Source organism: Symphodus melops (assembly GCF_947650265.1).
Source record: "Symphodus melops genome assembly, chromosome: 8".
Lineage (NCBI taxonomy): Eukaryota > Metazoa > Chordata > Actinopteri > Labriformes > Labridae > Symphodus > Symphodus melops.
Genome location: NC_136698.1, coordinates 9,070,913 through 9,087,463, shown reverse-complemented (window position 1 = coordinate 9,087,463; position 16,551 = coordinate 9,070,913). Strand labels below are relative to the sequence as shown.

The window sequence follows — 16,551 nt, the reverse complement described above, 5'->3', positions numbered from 1 at the left end:
GCCTCTAGGCTTCGTTAAGTTTTTTTTTTTTTGCGTCATCAAAACTTTGGTATGAGTATAAAACACGTTTAATGTAGCTGCAGCTACCTGCTCCTCTCTCTGACACACAGACACTTTAGCGCTGACACCCGCACACGAGCGCGGCGCGCCCCTTTTAACTTTTAGTCAGCACACAGTTGATCCGTGATCCATACGACCCAGTCGGGAACACGTGATCCGGTCAAACGGTCGGCTTTTCTCCGTTCACTCTCTCCGTGTTTGCAGCTAACATAACGATAGCAACGTCCTCTCACAGTCTCTGTCATAGACGCGTCTCTGGTCTCTGTAGTCTCAGCTAACATAACGATAGCAACGTCCTCTCATAGTCTCTGTCATAGACGCGTCTCTGGTCTCTGTAGTCTGTGAGCGCGCTGAATGTACGTGCTGCAGAAGCAGACAGAGATACACTTTTAACAATATACAGGCTGATTATATGAAATGTCTAATGTCTTCAAAGCTAAATCAAGACAGAACTTGTTTGTGTGATAATAATTTAGCAAATATATATTTAAAGTTTCTCAATTTCCTTATCTGACATAATGATTGATTCTGTGATTGATTCAACAGAACATAATGCTTTCTCAATTAAATGTACTGTAACAGATGTGTAGGCTACACAAAACACTATCTGTTATTTCAGCCATTAAAACATGTTTGACCTGTATTTTTCATCTACCTGCCGCCTTGACCAGTGAATCAGAAAGTGAATTTGGGACCCTGTCAGTAATATGGTGAGCATCATCAGCAGCTGTAGAGCAGAGGTGGTTGGCTGTAACGAGCAGGCGTTTCCATGGTAACTGCAAAGAAGCAGGTTTGTAGGGATGACCCAAGACGAGTTAAACCTTAATTAAGCAAAAGTATGATTTATTCGATTAATCGACGGGATATTCGATAGAATACTCGATTACTAAAATATTTGATAGCTGCAGCTCTATTTCCAACACTTTCAGGTTAAAAAACAAACAAACAAACAAAAGAAAACAAAAATGTGAACAGAGAGGGACAGTGGAATGCAGTTGAGTGTGTCTGTAAAGCTTGGTGATCTGTGTCTGCGCTCACAGCCAGCTGAGAATGAGTACACAGCAGAGTACCAAACACTGGACGACAGACAGGTGGACAAAAAAAACAAGAAAATATATATACACACACACACAAGTACATGTATATAAAAAATGTATGTACTATATATACAGTATATATATACACACACTTTAATATATATATTAATGTTAAATTTCAAAAAGTTGCATTGTTGTTGTTTGCAGCTACAATCACTTTTATATTTGATGCTAAATTGACTAAATTTCTCAAAATGCCAAATTTAAAAAAGGCAGATTTAGAAGACCTCCTAATAACTTGGAGTTAACACAAAGCTGCTCTCAGTGACTGGAGCTTCTTCAATGTAAAAAGACAGAATTCAATTCTGTTTGCTAGGAAGTTTTCCTGCAGCTACAGACGTGTTGACTTTTTCCATGAACAGCACATAAACTCTGTGGAAAGCTCGGATTTATTTTTATTTAGCTTCTTTAAAAAAAAATTTGTTTTAAAAAAGCCCACCAACATTTTGATATGCTGGGAAACACCCACCTTCTTAACTCGTACAGCTGTCCTCAGGGAGTTTTCACTGCGTTGACACACTTTGACACACTGTTTTTTCCCCCCTCTCCCCTCAATGTTACTCGTGGCTGGATTTAGAGTTGTATACTTACTGGCATGAACCTGCATGTGGCAGGACGAGCAGCAGAGCAGAGGACTGGTTCCATCCTCTCCAGTGTGATAGTTGGTGGGTGAAGGCTCAGTGTTTCCTGCACCCACACTGAAGCACATCTCCGAAACTAGTGGACGAGTGCGGCTGCCAGGACGGGGGATGAGGGTGCGCTGGGTGTCATTGGGAAACATGAAGTCTTTTTGTGGCTAAAATAAACAGAGGACAGAAAAGTCAGACTATTACTATAAATACACCCTAATACACACTAATATAACACCACAATATCACAACTACTACCCTGCAACAACAGATGTTTAAACTGTCACTGCTATCACTATGAAGACTTCTTCTCTGGCTACAGCTGACAGAGATGAGCTCCTTCATGCAGTGTGCGGCTGTACCTTTGTGTACGGACAGAAAAGGGAGCAGATAGAACAGTGTGGTTGAAGGGCTGCCACGGCATTATTGAAGGCCTTCTCTGCCAGGAAGTTGGGTGAGTGATTCTGCCACAGATGCTCTTGTTTCTTCATGTCGCTGTCCAGTGGCATGGGGGAGGACAGTTCTGTGGGGAAAGAAAACAAAGTTGGGATTCTCTAAAGCAAAACATTCACAATCAGATGAAGGTGAAACATACTGGAGGAGAGGTTGGAAGATTTGTTGTTGGTTATGATTTATTTTTTCTCTGAAATGCATGTGAAGCATTTTTTTTGGGATCGTTTTTTAAAAAGGGAGCCCTCGCAAAGACTTTAATCCAGACAATAACAACAACACTCCTCATATAATTGGTCGAGCACAAATAGCACAGGCATCAACAACTTGCTGTTGAAGGTCTGGAATCAATTTAGCAGAGAAGCTCCCTGAAGCTACTGATCCAGATTGTTTGTTAAAACCTGGACAGAAGGCAGCAGGCGCGTTTCTCTAGCTTGGCATTTAACCCTTTCTTCACTCCCTCCACCATCTGCCCCTTCTGAAGGAACGGCGTCAAGTCTGGTCCCTTGCTCCAGACTTTAAGTGACTTTGAAAGCAGGTAATTGGAAGTCATGATCCCCGGATCAATAAGTGTCAGTCAGAAAATAAAAAGAAAAAAAAAAGAAAAAAGAGCTGGAACGGGGGGAGTAAAAAGAAGCCTAGGCGTGTTGATTTCATTATTCCCACAGGGAGCTTTAGTCCTGCCTGTTTTTCTCTCTGTGGATCAATAATCAAAAGAAAAGAAAGTCTCTTGTTCATTTTAAGTTTGGTGACAGAGAAGATGAGGAGTGGGATGAATAACGGAGGGGACAGAGGGGAATAATAATGGCTATTGATGACTAATCGTGAGAGAGTTATTGTTCATGTTTTTACATGTATTCATTTTACATCCCTTAACCTTGTGAAAGCTTAGTTACTAACAAACATCCAGTTATCCAGTTGTACATTGGCTTACCAATAAAAAAGGGGACTCCCGTTTAACAGTACATACATTTAAAATGTGTATTTAAACAAATCCAAAATTAAAGGTTACATATAATTCCCCTTCAACACATTTTAATAAGTCTCAGAGCCCCCCTAAAACATGTCCGTGAAGTTTCTTCTCAAAAGTCAACTCTATTTCAGCCCTGCTCAGAACAGGCTGTTTCCGTGTCTGTAGCTTTAAATGCAAATGAGCTGTGTGTTGACCACGCCCCTCTATGAAAGAGATTAGGCGGGCATGGTTTTCTTGCATCAGGTCCAGATGTTTGCGGTGAGAAGGCAGACTCAGAGGGCAGAACAAACACCTATAGCTGTGGGAGTGTCAACCACCTCGGGGAGGGGTTACTGCCCTTTGTGATGTCACAAAGGGAAAATCTCCAAACAGCCTGTTAGAGCACACACTTTCTGAAAGGCGGAGGAGGCTAATGATAAGGATGGACTTATTCATAATTAGGGTGTTTGTCGACAGAATAGAGAAACATACTAGTGTTGCATAAACAGGGTAAAGTGTATTTTGCACAATATGAGACCTTTCAATGAACGCACACAAACCTTTGTCGCCTGTTGGTTCTTTCTTGACGAGGGACAACGGAGAGCGCATGGGGGGCTTACTGAGGGGATGACGGCGACTCTTTTTGACTTCTGTTGGCATCTTCATCTTCGAGTAACATGCCTGATCAAAAGACAAAATAAGGATTGTGTCAGATTCTGATCTTTTAACCTTTGAATTAGCAGAACTAGATTTTCTGCTCTGCTAGCAAACAATGTAAATCTTTAACTGTGTTTCCAGACCAGCCTGCTGAATGTCTCTCCTGTTAATAAGTGTGTCTTGAGATTGGCATGTTGATCGAAAAGGACAAATCAAATTGACTTGACAGAAGAACGAAACCTTGCTGACACTCACATCTGGCTTGATGTCTGCGGGTATGTCATTCTCTTTGGGGGTTAAAAGATTCGCCGTCTCTGGATGTTCAACCACGGGGTTAATTGTATTCCTAATGCCAGATGTAGCAAACTGCTCAAATGCTTCCTGAAACCCAGTGGTGGATTCGATAGCGTTTAACATCTTCTTTCCCTTTTTCTGCTTCTTCCTCTCAATGTCGTCCATCAAGTTCTGTGGCTTGGTCTCGAATTCAGCTGCTGGCAAAAAGAAACGGAAGGAAAAAATTAGTCAAGGTAGAGGAACTGACTTTAAAAACTCTAAGGAGCTGTACTTGTACGACGTAATGCAAGAAAAAGTCCTGTTTATCCAGCCAGATCAAGGTGGGATATTTACACCCCTGTAACCCCTCCTCTTAAATGTCAGTGTCACAGAGGCGTAGGTGAGACAAAGCCGTCCCACTGCTGTGCCGGCATCAGTGGAAAGGCGATACAGGGGCAAGATTGCTTTGAGCGGGCAAAGACACACAGTACTCCTCTGGCACTGTGTGTGTGTGTGTTGTAGTGGAAAAATACAATTTGATACTGTCTGCACAAAATGTAACCATTTCACAGGTGCTTCATGTTGAGATACATCAGATGCGCAAACTTTGACGTCATGTTCTCAACATACCTCGACTCCCTGTTTTCAACAACCTTGACTCCTTTTTCTTCAAACAACTGCATTTCCGATTCAGATAACTCATGGAGTCATTGTTGCAGGGCAGACTAGACAGGAATGGTATCTCAGAATATTATAGAAGACCAACCACAGAGATGCAATGAAATATTTTATACAAATGTACAACTCTAGTTTAAGACTATAAAGCTTCAGCGCAAACGGGACTGTCTAGGATTCTGTGAGGCTCTCACTTGATACCTTGACTTTGTATGATACCCCTTTCTGCAGAAAGTTATTCTACGCAATAAAATACCCAGAGACAAAAGACTTTGTCGTGGAATTTCTGTTTAAATGAAGATCTGAAAGCAGTGTGTGTGTGTGTGTGTGTGTGTGTGTGTGTGTGTGTGTGTGTGTGTGTGTGTGTGTGTGTGTGTAGTATGTGAGGCTCCAGCTGCTCATTTACAAGCCAAGCGTCCTCTCTCCACGATGCAGCAACACAAAGTCAAACGACACGCTGGGACACCAGTATCAGGTCTTGTGGAATCAATATAAAAATACAACAGCAGAATGAAAGCGGAGCTTCATCCTTAAAGGAGCTTAAAAAGCATAACAACGGTTGCTAAGTAAAGACTCTTAGAATGTTAAGGAGAGTGTCATGGCAGGCTCGCACAGGGTGAGGAGAAATGCAAATAGTCGACGGGAGTTTTGCGAGAGCCTACATTCAGCATCGTAACTGTACACAACATGCTTCTGCTTGTTATGAGAAGGTGGAAAAGATTTTTAAACAACTGCTGAATGTCGAGGCTCCATGTTGTTTATTTCACGTTGAGTTGAACTCTCATTATTTGATGCTGCGGCTGCAGAAGGTTAAAGAGGATGGGAGACGCAGCTTGAATTCTAGAAAGAAAATGTGTTGCTTTTGATCATGTCCAAATAAGACCAGTGGAGGAAAAAAAACTACTTTCCTGTTCTCTGTCTTTTCATGCAGAAATAATCAGCAATTCCTTACTGCTTATATCATTCTCACCCTCGAGAGCTGGAGTCTCAGCAGCCCTAGCAGCAGCCTCAGCAGCCTCCTGCTCCTCGCGCTCCATGGCCTCCAGGGTCACCATGGCCTCCCGGGCTAAACGCTCCTCTCTCTCCTTCCTTCTCTGGGCCTCGCGCTCCTCGACATGACGCTGGTAATCAGCTGCATTCAGCTCAATGCCTTCCTCTGCCAGCACCTTCACCTCCTCCAGTTTGAGACGGCGGAACTGCTTCATCTTCTGCATGGCCCTAGGGTGGTGCGCGACAAAATAATCTTAGAACATGCACAGTGTGAAGACGAGCTTGTGCGCATTTAAATTGTGCGTGAAGCGTAACCCGTGCATCAAACTCAGGTGCTTTCTGTCAATCACCTTCGCAAGAGGTTGGCGCGCTGGGTGACACGATCCTGCCTCCAGCGCTCTAGTTCAGGGCTGCTGAGCACCGTTGCCTTCAGGTGATCCAAGATTGTCGTGTCCTTGCCCTGCTTCCAAAGCTCATAGCGATCTGGCTGCAGGCAGCGCACAAAAACATCCATGGAGATCTTCACCATGTCCTTCCGGCAGGAACACTGGAGAAAACACAAACAGAGAGGGAGCAGGTGACTGTGGAGCTGCAGAGAGCACTACCACAAGATTCAATATTCAACGGTAAACAAACTTGACAGAGGAAGAATGCCGGTGTGCGTCTATAAATAAAGCAGACGCTACAGATGACTCTTTGAGCTCAGATTTTTTTTTGACTGGAAGTCGGCAGTGAGCAGTGAGAAGAAGAGGTAACGGTCTGTGGCAGAAGAATGAAGAAAACGCTGAAAAAAAAAAAAAAACATCACAGAAAAGGAGCAGCAGATGTCAAACTTTAAGGAGAGACTGCTCCAGAAATGAGATTCAGTGTATTCATTAACAAAATTGAAGACTTGTACTCATGTGCCCAACAAGTGGGTCTTTTTTTGTTTTTTTAATGTGTGGTCACATTCACTGCTGAAGAGGTTTGACTCTGCAGTGACATGTTTTTATCTGTAACACACACTCAAGTATGATCGTACACTTCCTCTGAATCTGAAAACTGTAGAGTGACAAGGATTCTTCAAAACGGTCGCTGTCATGTGCGGGAGCTCACAGGTAATCAATTAAAACAAACCGTGACTAAGTCAATCTGCTGAATAGTGAAGGGGGAATGTGTCGAGTCAGAGATGTAAAAATGAAACCAAAGTGCTGAATATAAGTGAGAGGGAAATGACAGGCTCAGCGGGAAGAAGTTTGAGAATGCAGGAAACTGAAAAAAAAAAAAACAACACTGATTGGAAGGGAAAAAAACGAGGGACAAGAAGGGGAGATGAAAATATTTTCTTTGTGCCTCGCTTGCTGTATTACATCCTGGCCCTATTATTTCCTGAGCTGTGCAGAAAGCCTTATGTTCAATTACTAGGAACACAGCAGCTCTCCTTTCCCCCCAGACCCGAAAAAAATAAATACAAATAAACAATATCCAGCCCATAACTCACATGGACACCGCTTGACAGACAGAAACATTTAAATAATCTCTGTTGGAGCAAACGTGAGCGTGGCTTCAGCTGATTGGTACAATTCACGAAACCTTCAGTAAGACAGACACATACCAGGACATTTCAAACCGCGAGATGAAAAGTGATTGATTTGTTACTTCAACGTCCGGCTGTCATGTGTTGTAGGAGTTGATCCCTCGGGTTGTTTTTAAGAGGTTATGGGGATTTCTGCCAACCTTCAGGGCTCAGACAAGTTACACTTTATAATCACATGAAAACGTAATTAGAGACGGGAAACAGATCTGGCGATGCACAAGATGTGGGAAAACAAAACTCACCCTGAGGCATGCAGTCAATGAGCCCTGAAGTATACTTGAGCTCCTAATGAAGTTATAGTGATTGAGCCTAAGAACACAGAGAGCTGGGGGACACTGAGGAGGAACGGTGGACTTAGTGGATGTAACAAGCGCCCACAACAACACAACGTTTTGACTGGCAGTATTTTTGAGATATTGCCCTTTCAAAATTCTTGATGTTTTTTCGTCGTTCAAAGTGCAGTGACGAGCGCAGGAATCAGCAGGACGAGAACTCACCGAATGATACACGATTGGGGAGGTAATTAAAAATTGTAGATGTGCGAAGCCCGTTCTATTGTGCACAGCAGGGCTGTGAATCATCCAGCTGCTCACACTGTTTAAACTGTGAAATGAGACTCAACTTATCTGCAGACTCATTTGCTTGTGTCTGTTCCACAAAGGGTTTTTTTTTTTTTTTTTTATTGCTGCAGAAGAGAGCTGACCAAGATTAATTCATTCGTAAACTAAATGCATTTTTTTTTTTCGTTTTTTTTCCTCCCCCACACGCCTACTTATTTCTAGCCACCATTCTTAATCTGTTAATATACACACCACTTTCACAAAAAAGCTACTTTGAAATGCAAACAAAGCAGACGCTCAAAAGTCACTGACGTAGAAAAGTTCAGCAGTGAGTCGGGGTTTTTTTCTGCACAGCTACAGGACGGGCTGTGTGCATAATAAACAAGATAAAACTGAAGTTAATCGCTGCAGCAGTCTCCTTTATGTTGCTTTCAATTTTGGAGGTAAATGCCAACAACACTTTAACGGTGATCAACACTCACTGCACTGTGTGGCCAGAAGTCTCTGATCTACTTCCCCCTAAAGGGTGTCAATCATTTCAATATGGCCGCCCTCACTACGGCCCGGCTGAAGCGGAGCGGTCTGAAGGCAACGGGTGCAGTGGTCGGTGGCTTCGTTAGGGAGACGGGACAGTGGATGGAGTCAGAAACATGGAGAGACAGAGTGTAGGAGCAATAAACACTAGGCTACCAGCGCCCCATGACAAATCTCATCACATATGCTGTAATTGCCTTCCTGACACATTGACTAACTTCATCAGTGGGGAAAAAAAAAAGGTGTTGCTTGGATGTTTTAATAAAAGCAATTAAGTGAGAATGATGCCATCAGAAGTGAGAGTTCTGGCGGCTGCGTCTTTCTGCTGTCTGCTGGGGTTCAGTGTGGGCTGACTTTAGGTAGTTTCACGTCTTTCAAGCGCCTCAAGTGTGACATGACAGGTTTTCTGAAGCGATAATGAAAGGTTCGTAAATGTTCAGGATTTTATTTAAAGCTACTGGATCTGGAAAACGCTTCGTATTTCACCCTGTGGAAAGGCTAAATGCAATGAGTGTTGCCAAAACAAGCACACCCTTACATCTGCACACGGCGCGCAAAGACAATCACAGACGAGAAGAATGTATTATGTTTGTCGGTTATAGATTATCTATGGCATCATCCGGAAGTTTTCAGGAGCCACAGCATAGGACAACTGAGCACTAAACAGAGAGAGAGAGAGAGAGAGAGAGAGAGAGAGAGAGAGAGAGAGAGAGAGAGAGAGAGAGAGAGAGAGAGAGAGAGAGAGAGAGAGAGAGAGAGAGAGAGAGAGAGAGAGAGAGAGAGAGAGAGAGAGAGAGAGAGAGAGAGAGAGAGAGAGAGAGAGAGAGAGAGAGAGAATTTAAATTCAGCCCCATGTTGATGTTAAATGTTGTTCAGGGAGCTTGTTGCTCGAGCTTGAATCAGGGCGCCTATTACATCCCTCCAAAAGACGACGGAACTTTGGAGGGATGACAACGAAACGTTAAACCCCTCGAATGACTCACGCTTACACGGCATGCACCTCACGAATAGTCAGAGGGGTTGGCGAAAAGGTTAATTAAGACGGGAGAGTCTGAAATAACGTGTAGCGTCAGAACAAACCCACACGGCACATAAGGACTGCAGACAGTCAGCCTGTGATGACCGCGCTGCTGTGTGTGCGCTTAGTTAGTCAGACAGATGGGTCAGCAGTTGGGGAGCTTGTATTTAAGAAGACTGAGAGACATAAAGCTCGCTCGCTCTCTCGCTCTCTCTCTCCTCCTCTCTGTCGAGAGCTGGCAGCCCCTGAGCAGTGACAAATTCGATCGGGAGCCCCGTCGCTCACTGTCCTGTTTGCTGCCGACAGGAATATCGCTCGCCGTGGAGTGGGAGGGAAAGAGAGATAGCCAAACGAGTTAACAGGTGACTGCTTAGGCGAAAGACAGAGAGAGTGAAGTTAAAGATCTGGAGCCGGTGAAAGACTTCATTCTTGCCCATCAGGTGGCTTTCGCAGGGAAGCTGTGCAGATGTAGTTTTTGTGGTGACAAAAAAGGACTCCAATGAAATGAAGTGTGATCACTGGCTGATTTCTAACAGCGACCCAAAAAAAAAAAAGGTAAGGACACATTCGAGAATACTGGTGTCATGTGCGGAAATAAAAGTGAGTCCGAAAGCCAGAATCTCCACTGTATTCCTCCAGACTTATTGAATAAAGAAAGGCTAATATCGGTTCTTAAAGAGAAGGAGAAGAAAGAGGGCTCAGAGAACGTGAATCCTAGAAATCGTTTGCAACATGTAAGGCGGCTGTGAGGGGGGGGGGGGGGGGTTTCCAGTGACCTCCTTACTCGGAACGATTCCCAGGAAAGGAGCGTGAATCCTGCTGTGTGATAGATTTTTTGACAGAATCTAAGCTCTATGGGGAAACGACAACGTTGCAAGACGTCACCAGGACAATGAAAACAATGTGTGTGTGTGTGTGTGTGTGTGTGTGTGTGGCCCCGGATTAACAGTACGGACCACTCCTTTTTTTTTTTTTTTTCTTCCCGTCAGACTGAAACAAGTGTAGAGGAGATGCTCTCGTGAGCGCTCGGCTGGGAGGAGGGAAGAGTGCTGCAGACTGGATTACTGCTTCTTAAATTACAAGTGGCCACATGGGGAGAGGAAGAAGGCAAAAAAAAAAAAAAAAAGAGACAGAGAGAGACGTCGGGGAGGGAGATGTACTTGTGCAAACTGAGCTACTCATAAATCTGACATGCAGCCAAGTGGAGAGGAAGCAGGAATAAAAAAAAAAAAAAGGGAACACACACACACACACACCCACACATGAGAGGAAGTGGGGGAGGAAGCAAACAGGAAAATGAAGTGGAAGACGAGCGGGGAGGGTTCTTCCAGAGGACGTCGTGGCTGTGCTCCCGTCCACGACCCGACCCGTGCACCCGTCAATTTCACGCTCAGCAGCCCACAGGCACGCAGCAGTTTGTGTCCAAAAGGAGGATGTGAGGGTACGGTTACTCCGTGTGGGTAACAGATGGCGCGCAGCACACAGACCATCACTTCCTTTATATCGTCCATTACTTTTATCTTATCAGAGAAGCAAAGAGCTACGGCAGGCTCTTTGCAAGTGTCTACAATGACCGGCGTGACTTTAAAGAATTATTTTCAGGTATCCTTATTTACACTACTGAAGCTAATAGGGCGCCACTTACATTAACAAAGAAAAAGCCGAGGTCACGGTGAGGTCACAAAAATATTCAGACTTGTAGATCATCACAGGAAATTAAAATTACATAGTGAGGTGCAGAATGGACCTCTGGGAAATGGAGTTAGAAGGGATGTCAGAAACATAAGTTATCCTCAAAAAAAGGTCTGGTTTCTTTGTAGTCGACGGCGTTGACCTTTACTGTGACCTCAGGAAGTACGTGAAGCAGTGAAGACAGACAAAAAAACCCAACAACAAACAAACAGGAAATCCTGAACGGTTACCGAGGAAGAAAACAGATCTGCTTGAACACTTGTTCAATCCGTATCGACCCGCCAGCTCCACATTTAGGCCGGCAACAATAATACAGGTCGGGCTTATCTTACCTGTGTGGCCATCTTGCCGTAGTCCACCCAGCGCAGGGTGGCAAAGTTTGTGGACTCTGCACAGTTGAAGCCGTGGTTGAAGCCGGCGTGGTAGCCATAAGGAAAGGTGATCATAAACTCCCCTTCATTCTGAGTGATCTGTTCACAAAGGCAGACAGAGAATGAAACAGGTGTGTATTTAGAATGTGGAGTATGTACATCATGGTACAAAGGGGGGGGAACACATTGCTGAAATTGTCAGTTCTGAAAAAGCATGTTTTTTAACAAAACTGCATCTATTATTTAGGACCAATGAACTGTTTTGTTTTTTTTCAAGATTTATTTCTGGGGCTTTTTAAACCTTTATTTCAGGGACAGGACCGTGGACGGTCAAGGACAAGGACAGAGAGAGAAATCCAGGAGACAAGAGAGACCACTGTGCCAGCAGCACCCCATGAACTTCTTTTTCTTTTTCAGTCATTTCATTCATTAGTTTGTTCTGTGGCAGCGTCTTGCCATGCTTGATATTCTTTATTGTGCCGTTTTGTTTTTGTTCATCAGACTCAGACGTTAAACTTCCTTTTTGTCTTTGTAGACATGAAATGGTCATTGACATCCAAGGTTCATGACGTATGTAGACTTGACTTTCCAGTGGTGTCTGGCTTTAGTTTGATGTCATTCTATTATTGTCAACATCTTAAAGCTGAACTCACCAGTCCCCCATCTGTGAGCAACAGCCACGGTTTTCCTCATTCCTGGCCTAACTGCACCCGCGACTTGACAATTGCGAAGACGAAAAAGCCCGTCTCATTTCATTCTTTAGGCACAACTCGTCAAAATCAAACTCAGAAGCAATCAAGGTTTTCGGAGTTCATCGCCTCGGTATCAACTTTTTTTTGCTAAACTTTTCTGACTCGCGAGCAAAAAGTGAATTCATCCGTACATGAGTCATGACTGCTGAGTGTCTTCCCATGAGCTCAGTGTTATTCTGAGAGTGTTTAAAATTGTGAGGACAAGTTAAGCACGTTCTTTTTTTTTTTTTTTTTTGAATGCCATGCCCCAAAACCTAAGCCCTCTGCCTGGCTGAGGATCTCAAGATGTCTGTGAAGCCTGGATCCAGGCAATCAAGAGACACATCAAGCTAGATAAGGTGACAAGACATGAGAGCAGAGAGAAGTGGGGGGAGGGGGGGGGAGGGGGAGGGTTTGAGGCTGAGAGCGCGAGATAAACTTCCTCAACTAAAGGCAGCCGTACAGATATCAAACACGCTTTTTGCTCTTGCAAGAACGCAAGAAGGCGGTTTTATTTTTAAACATGAAACGCGAGTCGTACTGTAGGTGTGTAACAAGTTATATGTTCGCTGTGATAATGACGTCCTGAGGGTGGGTGGGGGGGAGCAAAGAGACAAATGTGTGTGTGTGGGGGGGTGAACTTTGAAGGGGGAAAAAAATGGGACAGAGCAGGCACGCAGCCTTTCATTAATTTTGCACAGTGAGGATTTCGATTACCTACTGAATCGAGCAGATGCGGAGAAAGCCAATTAATGAGACGGATAGACACAACAGAGGAATCCGTTGCTACGCCGTATCGTTAGCACGGTAGCGTAGCGGTCTTGATGTTCGCCTTGAAGCCACTAACCCACAACATTTAAGATAAGCTACCCTCCCGTCGAAAACACAAAAACCTCAAATAGCCTTTCACAGTTCTGCATTTCAAGCTCTGTCTAATAGTTTAATAGCAAAGCCTTAGTTAGACGTCTGTGTAACAGAGGAGATGTGTGCAGGTGTTTAAGTGTTGAGGAAGGACTCTGCACGTCAAGATGCGCTGCTTAGCCACCAACCCTTTCTGCTCAAATGATTTGGTAGAGATATCCAAAGGTCCTGTGAGCTAAGAGCCAACATGGTATGATGAGCGATGTCATTTCGACCGATTTTTTAAAAAGTCTGAAAGCGGCTCCGCTTCTTTACATTAGATGTGACTGTCGTGATTGTCGTTCACGTCGTCTCGTCAACAACGCGGAGACGAGACGTTTTTCAGGGAACAAAAGGAGCGCGTGCTGTGACTTCACTCACCCTGTCGAAGGGAATGCCGTATTTCTTCAGGATGGACGGAGAGATCAGCGTCATCTTGTGGCGGAGGAAGGCGTCGCAGCCTTGGCAGCTTCCAGGGAAGAAGCCTGCGGCGGGGCGACGACAAAGACAGAGAAGCATTTAGAAAAGAATCCACTGATAAAACACAGGAACTACACTAAGTGTCAAGATAGAAGAAGAACCCACAAGAACAAACACTGCTGTTCACATAAAGTATGACCTGTTTATGTTCCCTTTATCTAATCTAGCTGATGTTCATCTGGACTCTTTTTGTTTTTTTTACTGAGGAAATTTGGTCTTTATGTTCAGACTGGTAACACGTGGATTGTTGTCTGAATTTGGAGTTTTTCTTTGGAACAACTCGGTCGCAGATATCTCAGATTTTCCTCCCAGATCAGGAGGATGACTGTCGAAATCTGAAATTAAAAGCCAAATTCAGATGAATGTTCAAAGTGACATCATTTCTCCGAAGAGGAACAATTGTGGATGGAAGGAAAGTCATAAATCTGAAATGCACAGTTTGACATGGGACAAATCCATATCGCAGATCTGTGACGTATGATCAGTCTTTTGAACGTTTTAAGCCACTTTCTGAACACAGTGAAATGAACCGTGAATTTCTCTAATTACACAACAGCTTGATTGTATAATTCGATTGAAAAATGTTTGTAACCGTGGGGAACAGGGCCAGACAGACAGACCGACAGACCGACAGAGGAAAATGAGATTTTTCATTTTAGCAGCAAACAGTCTGACAATAAATGTGACTGTTAAAAGAATGCAAAAGGACTTTTAATTTTCCTTGCCAGTGAGAGTACTTCCTGTGCTCGTAAAAGGACAAGACGACAAAACGTGCAGGACATCACCTTGGTCTACAGAGGGCGCCATAATCGACACTAACTGAATTAAAAATGTGAAAATAAAATCAATAAAATGGTTTTCTTTGGAGACGACACTTTGACTGTGTTTTATCACTTTAGGGCGGAATAATCAGTTAACCTGTGAATGTGTACCAGCAGTCTGACACTCTGGAAGCTTCTTTTAGACGCTGAACTATCTATTATAAAATATCTCAACTACCAACATGTTTCTGCCAAACACGTTACATGAGGGGATATTTTTAAACATCCTTTACTGCTTCTTCTGTTTAGTGATGGAAGCTGCTGTCGGAGACTTTTTCTGCAAGTTTTCAGAAGACGGACGATTTGGCAGGTAAGTATTGAGCGACGACGTATGAACTGCACTAATTCAAAAGATCCCTCCAGCTGTAAATTTGTTTACTGTTTTCATTGTTGACCCAGAACAAAAGGGAAATCCGGTTCCCAGTTGACATGGGCGTGAATTCATTTCTTGTCAGAAGTTTGGAATAATCTCATTACCACAGTGAGTGTGAATGTGTTTAGTTTGCGTGCCTCCAGGTTGGATTACGGGAGTAACAGCTGGATTGTGTGATGGCACAAATAATACAATAAGAGCACAGCCAAAAACAAAAAACAAAAAAAAACAGGGATGGCTGCCGCCACCTCTGAATAAAATAATCAACAGAAGGAAAATGTTTGCTTAGATATTAAATCATTTTAAGAAGCTGGATCAAGCAGGATTGGAAGACAGAAGCTATAGACCGACTCAAGCTTGGTCTGAATTATTTCAGGAGTCGTAATTATTCCCCCACAAATACAAAGATGTCTGTAAAGTCGTTTACTATAATTCTCAAACGCGCGTGAAACATCTGTAATCTGTGCTTTTGTAATGTTTGCGACTAGTACTACTTGTAAATCCAAAGCACACTCGCGTATCTGCTGTAAACTTTTGCAACGTCCTCGCTTTGTTGCAAAGCAAGCAACCCGCTTCCTCAATAATACACAGACGTGCTTTGAGATCACGATATACTCCTCTGACATTTGGGGTTTTTCAAAAACTCAAACTCTCCCTCTCGCTCGCTAAAACAAAGGCTCACTTTTTCTCTGGGAGACAGAGAAGGCTCAGGCGGCCTCTGCATAATCAAAAGTCGGAATTTCTCTTCCATCCCTTTTCTCTCCCACTCCGTACCCGCCGGTGCCTCAAAGGGGGGTCCATCCAAGCCTCCACTGAGTTAAACTTTAATGTGACTGACAGTATAATCGGCGCCCATTTCATCCTTCATTTTCCCCGCATTGTTTCAGCCTCTGTTCAACCCTACAAAGCAAGAGAGGGATAGAAGGCTTCTATTCTCTCATCGCCGGCCTGCTTGTTGGAGCTGATAAAGGTGAATAATGTGCCGGCAGAGCCCGGGTATTAATCCCCATTAAAATGCAGCTGGCTCTCTGAGCTCTCCGTGGGGTAATATTAACTTAAAGGCTTCGCTCTGTCCTTTCTTGAGTTTGAAAATTAACTTCCTGCCTCCAACTGTGCACGCTCCCGTCCCCGTCCCCGTCCCCGTCCCAGTCCCCGTCCCCTGCCAACCAAGTCTGCAGGTGAAGCTGTGCCAAATGTTTAGAGGGGAGTTTTTTAAGTAACAAGACCGTCGTCCCAGCCCCATAACGTCTTCCCCCTAAGCCCATGACTTTTTTTTTTAGGGACGTTGTAAACAGTTGGCTACCTGTGCAGACGATGGTTTTGATAGGTCAGTGGGTGCTTGTTAAATAACGTTGGCATCGCTTTCCTCCCACTGCCAGCTGCTTAGATAAGGGGAGAGAGGAAGGCTGTAATCCGGCTGTGACTGAAAGCTCAATGCCAACATAGAGAGTGAGAAGAAATGTTGTCGAATGTGCATCTGGGCTCTCTGGGGCTGGACCGCATTTCATCAAATAAATGAACGCTCGATCTATTCGGGACTCTTTTCAAGCTGTTTTCACAGACTTAAAGGCTTATTTAACAGTCTTATTTAAATCAAAGTAGAACAATGTTGTTGATCAATCAGCTGGAGAACATTAACACACCTCTCTTTTGTTTTCACTTTAAATACTGTTAAGAGTACTAACAGGACATGCAAGCAAAGACTAAATCTG

At 43.8% G+C, this 16,551-nt stretch overlaps 1 protein-coding gene across 2 annotated transcripts in view; it reads right to left on the bottom strand.

Annotated features, from left to right (window-relative positions):
• Positions 1-16,551, bottom strand: part of kdm4b (lysine (K)-specific demethylase 4B) — a 42,670-nt gene that overhangs the window by 12,977 nt on the left and 13,142 nt on the right. For both annotated transcript variants that reach the window (XM_079349987.1, XM_079349988.1), the window contains exons 7-14: positions 13,547-13,650; positions 11,496-11,633; positions 6,134-6,330; positions 5,764-6,011; positions 4,101-4,336; positions 3,749-3,869; positions 2,149-2,309; positions 1,749-1,953 (exon numbers count right to left, since the gene is read on the bottom strand). In XM_079349987.1, coding sequence (XP_079206113.1) covers positions 1,749-1,953; positions 2,149-2,309; positions 3,749-3,869; positions 4,101-4,336; positions 5,764-6,011; positions 6,134-6,330; positions 11,496-11,633; positions 13,547-13,650 — 1,410 coding nt within the window. The remainder of the gene's footprint in view (positions 1-1,748; positions 1,954-2,148; positions 2,310-3,748; positions 3,870-4,100; positions 4,337-5,763; positions 6,012-6,133; positions 6,331-11,495; positions 11,634-13,546; positions 13,651-16,551) is intronic.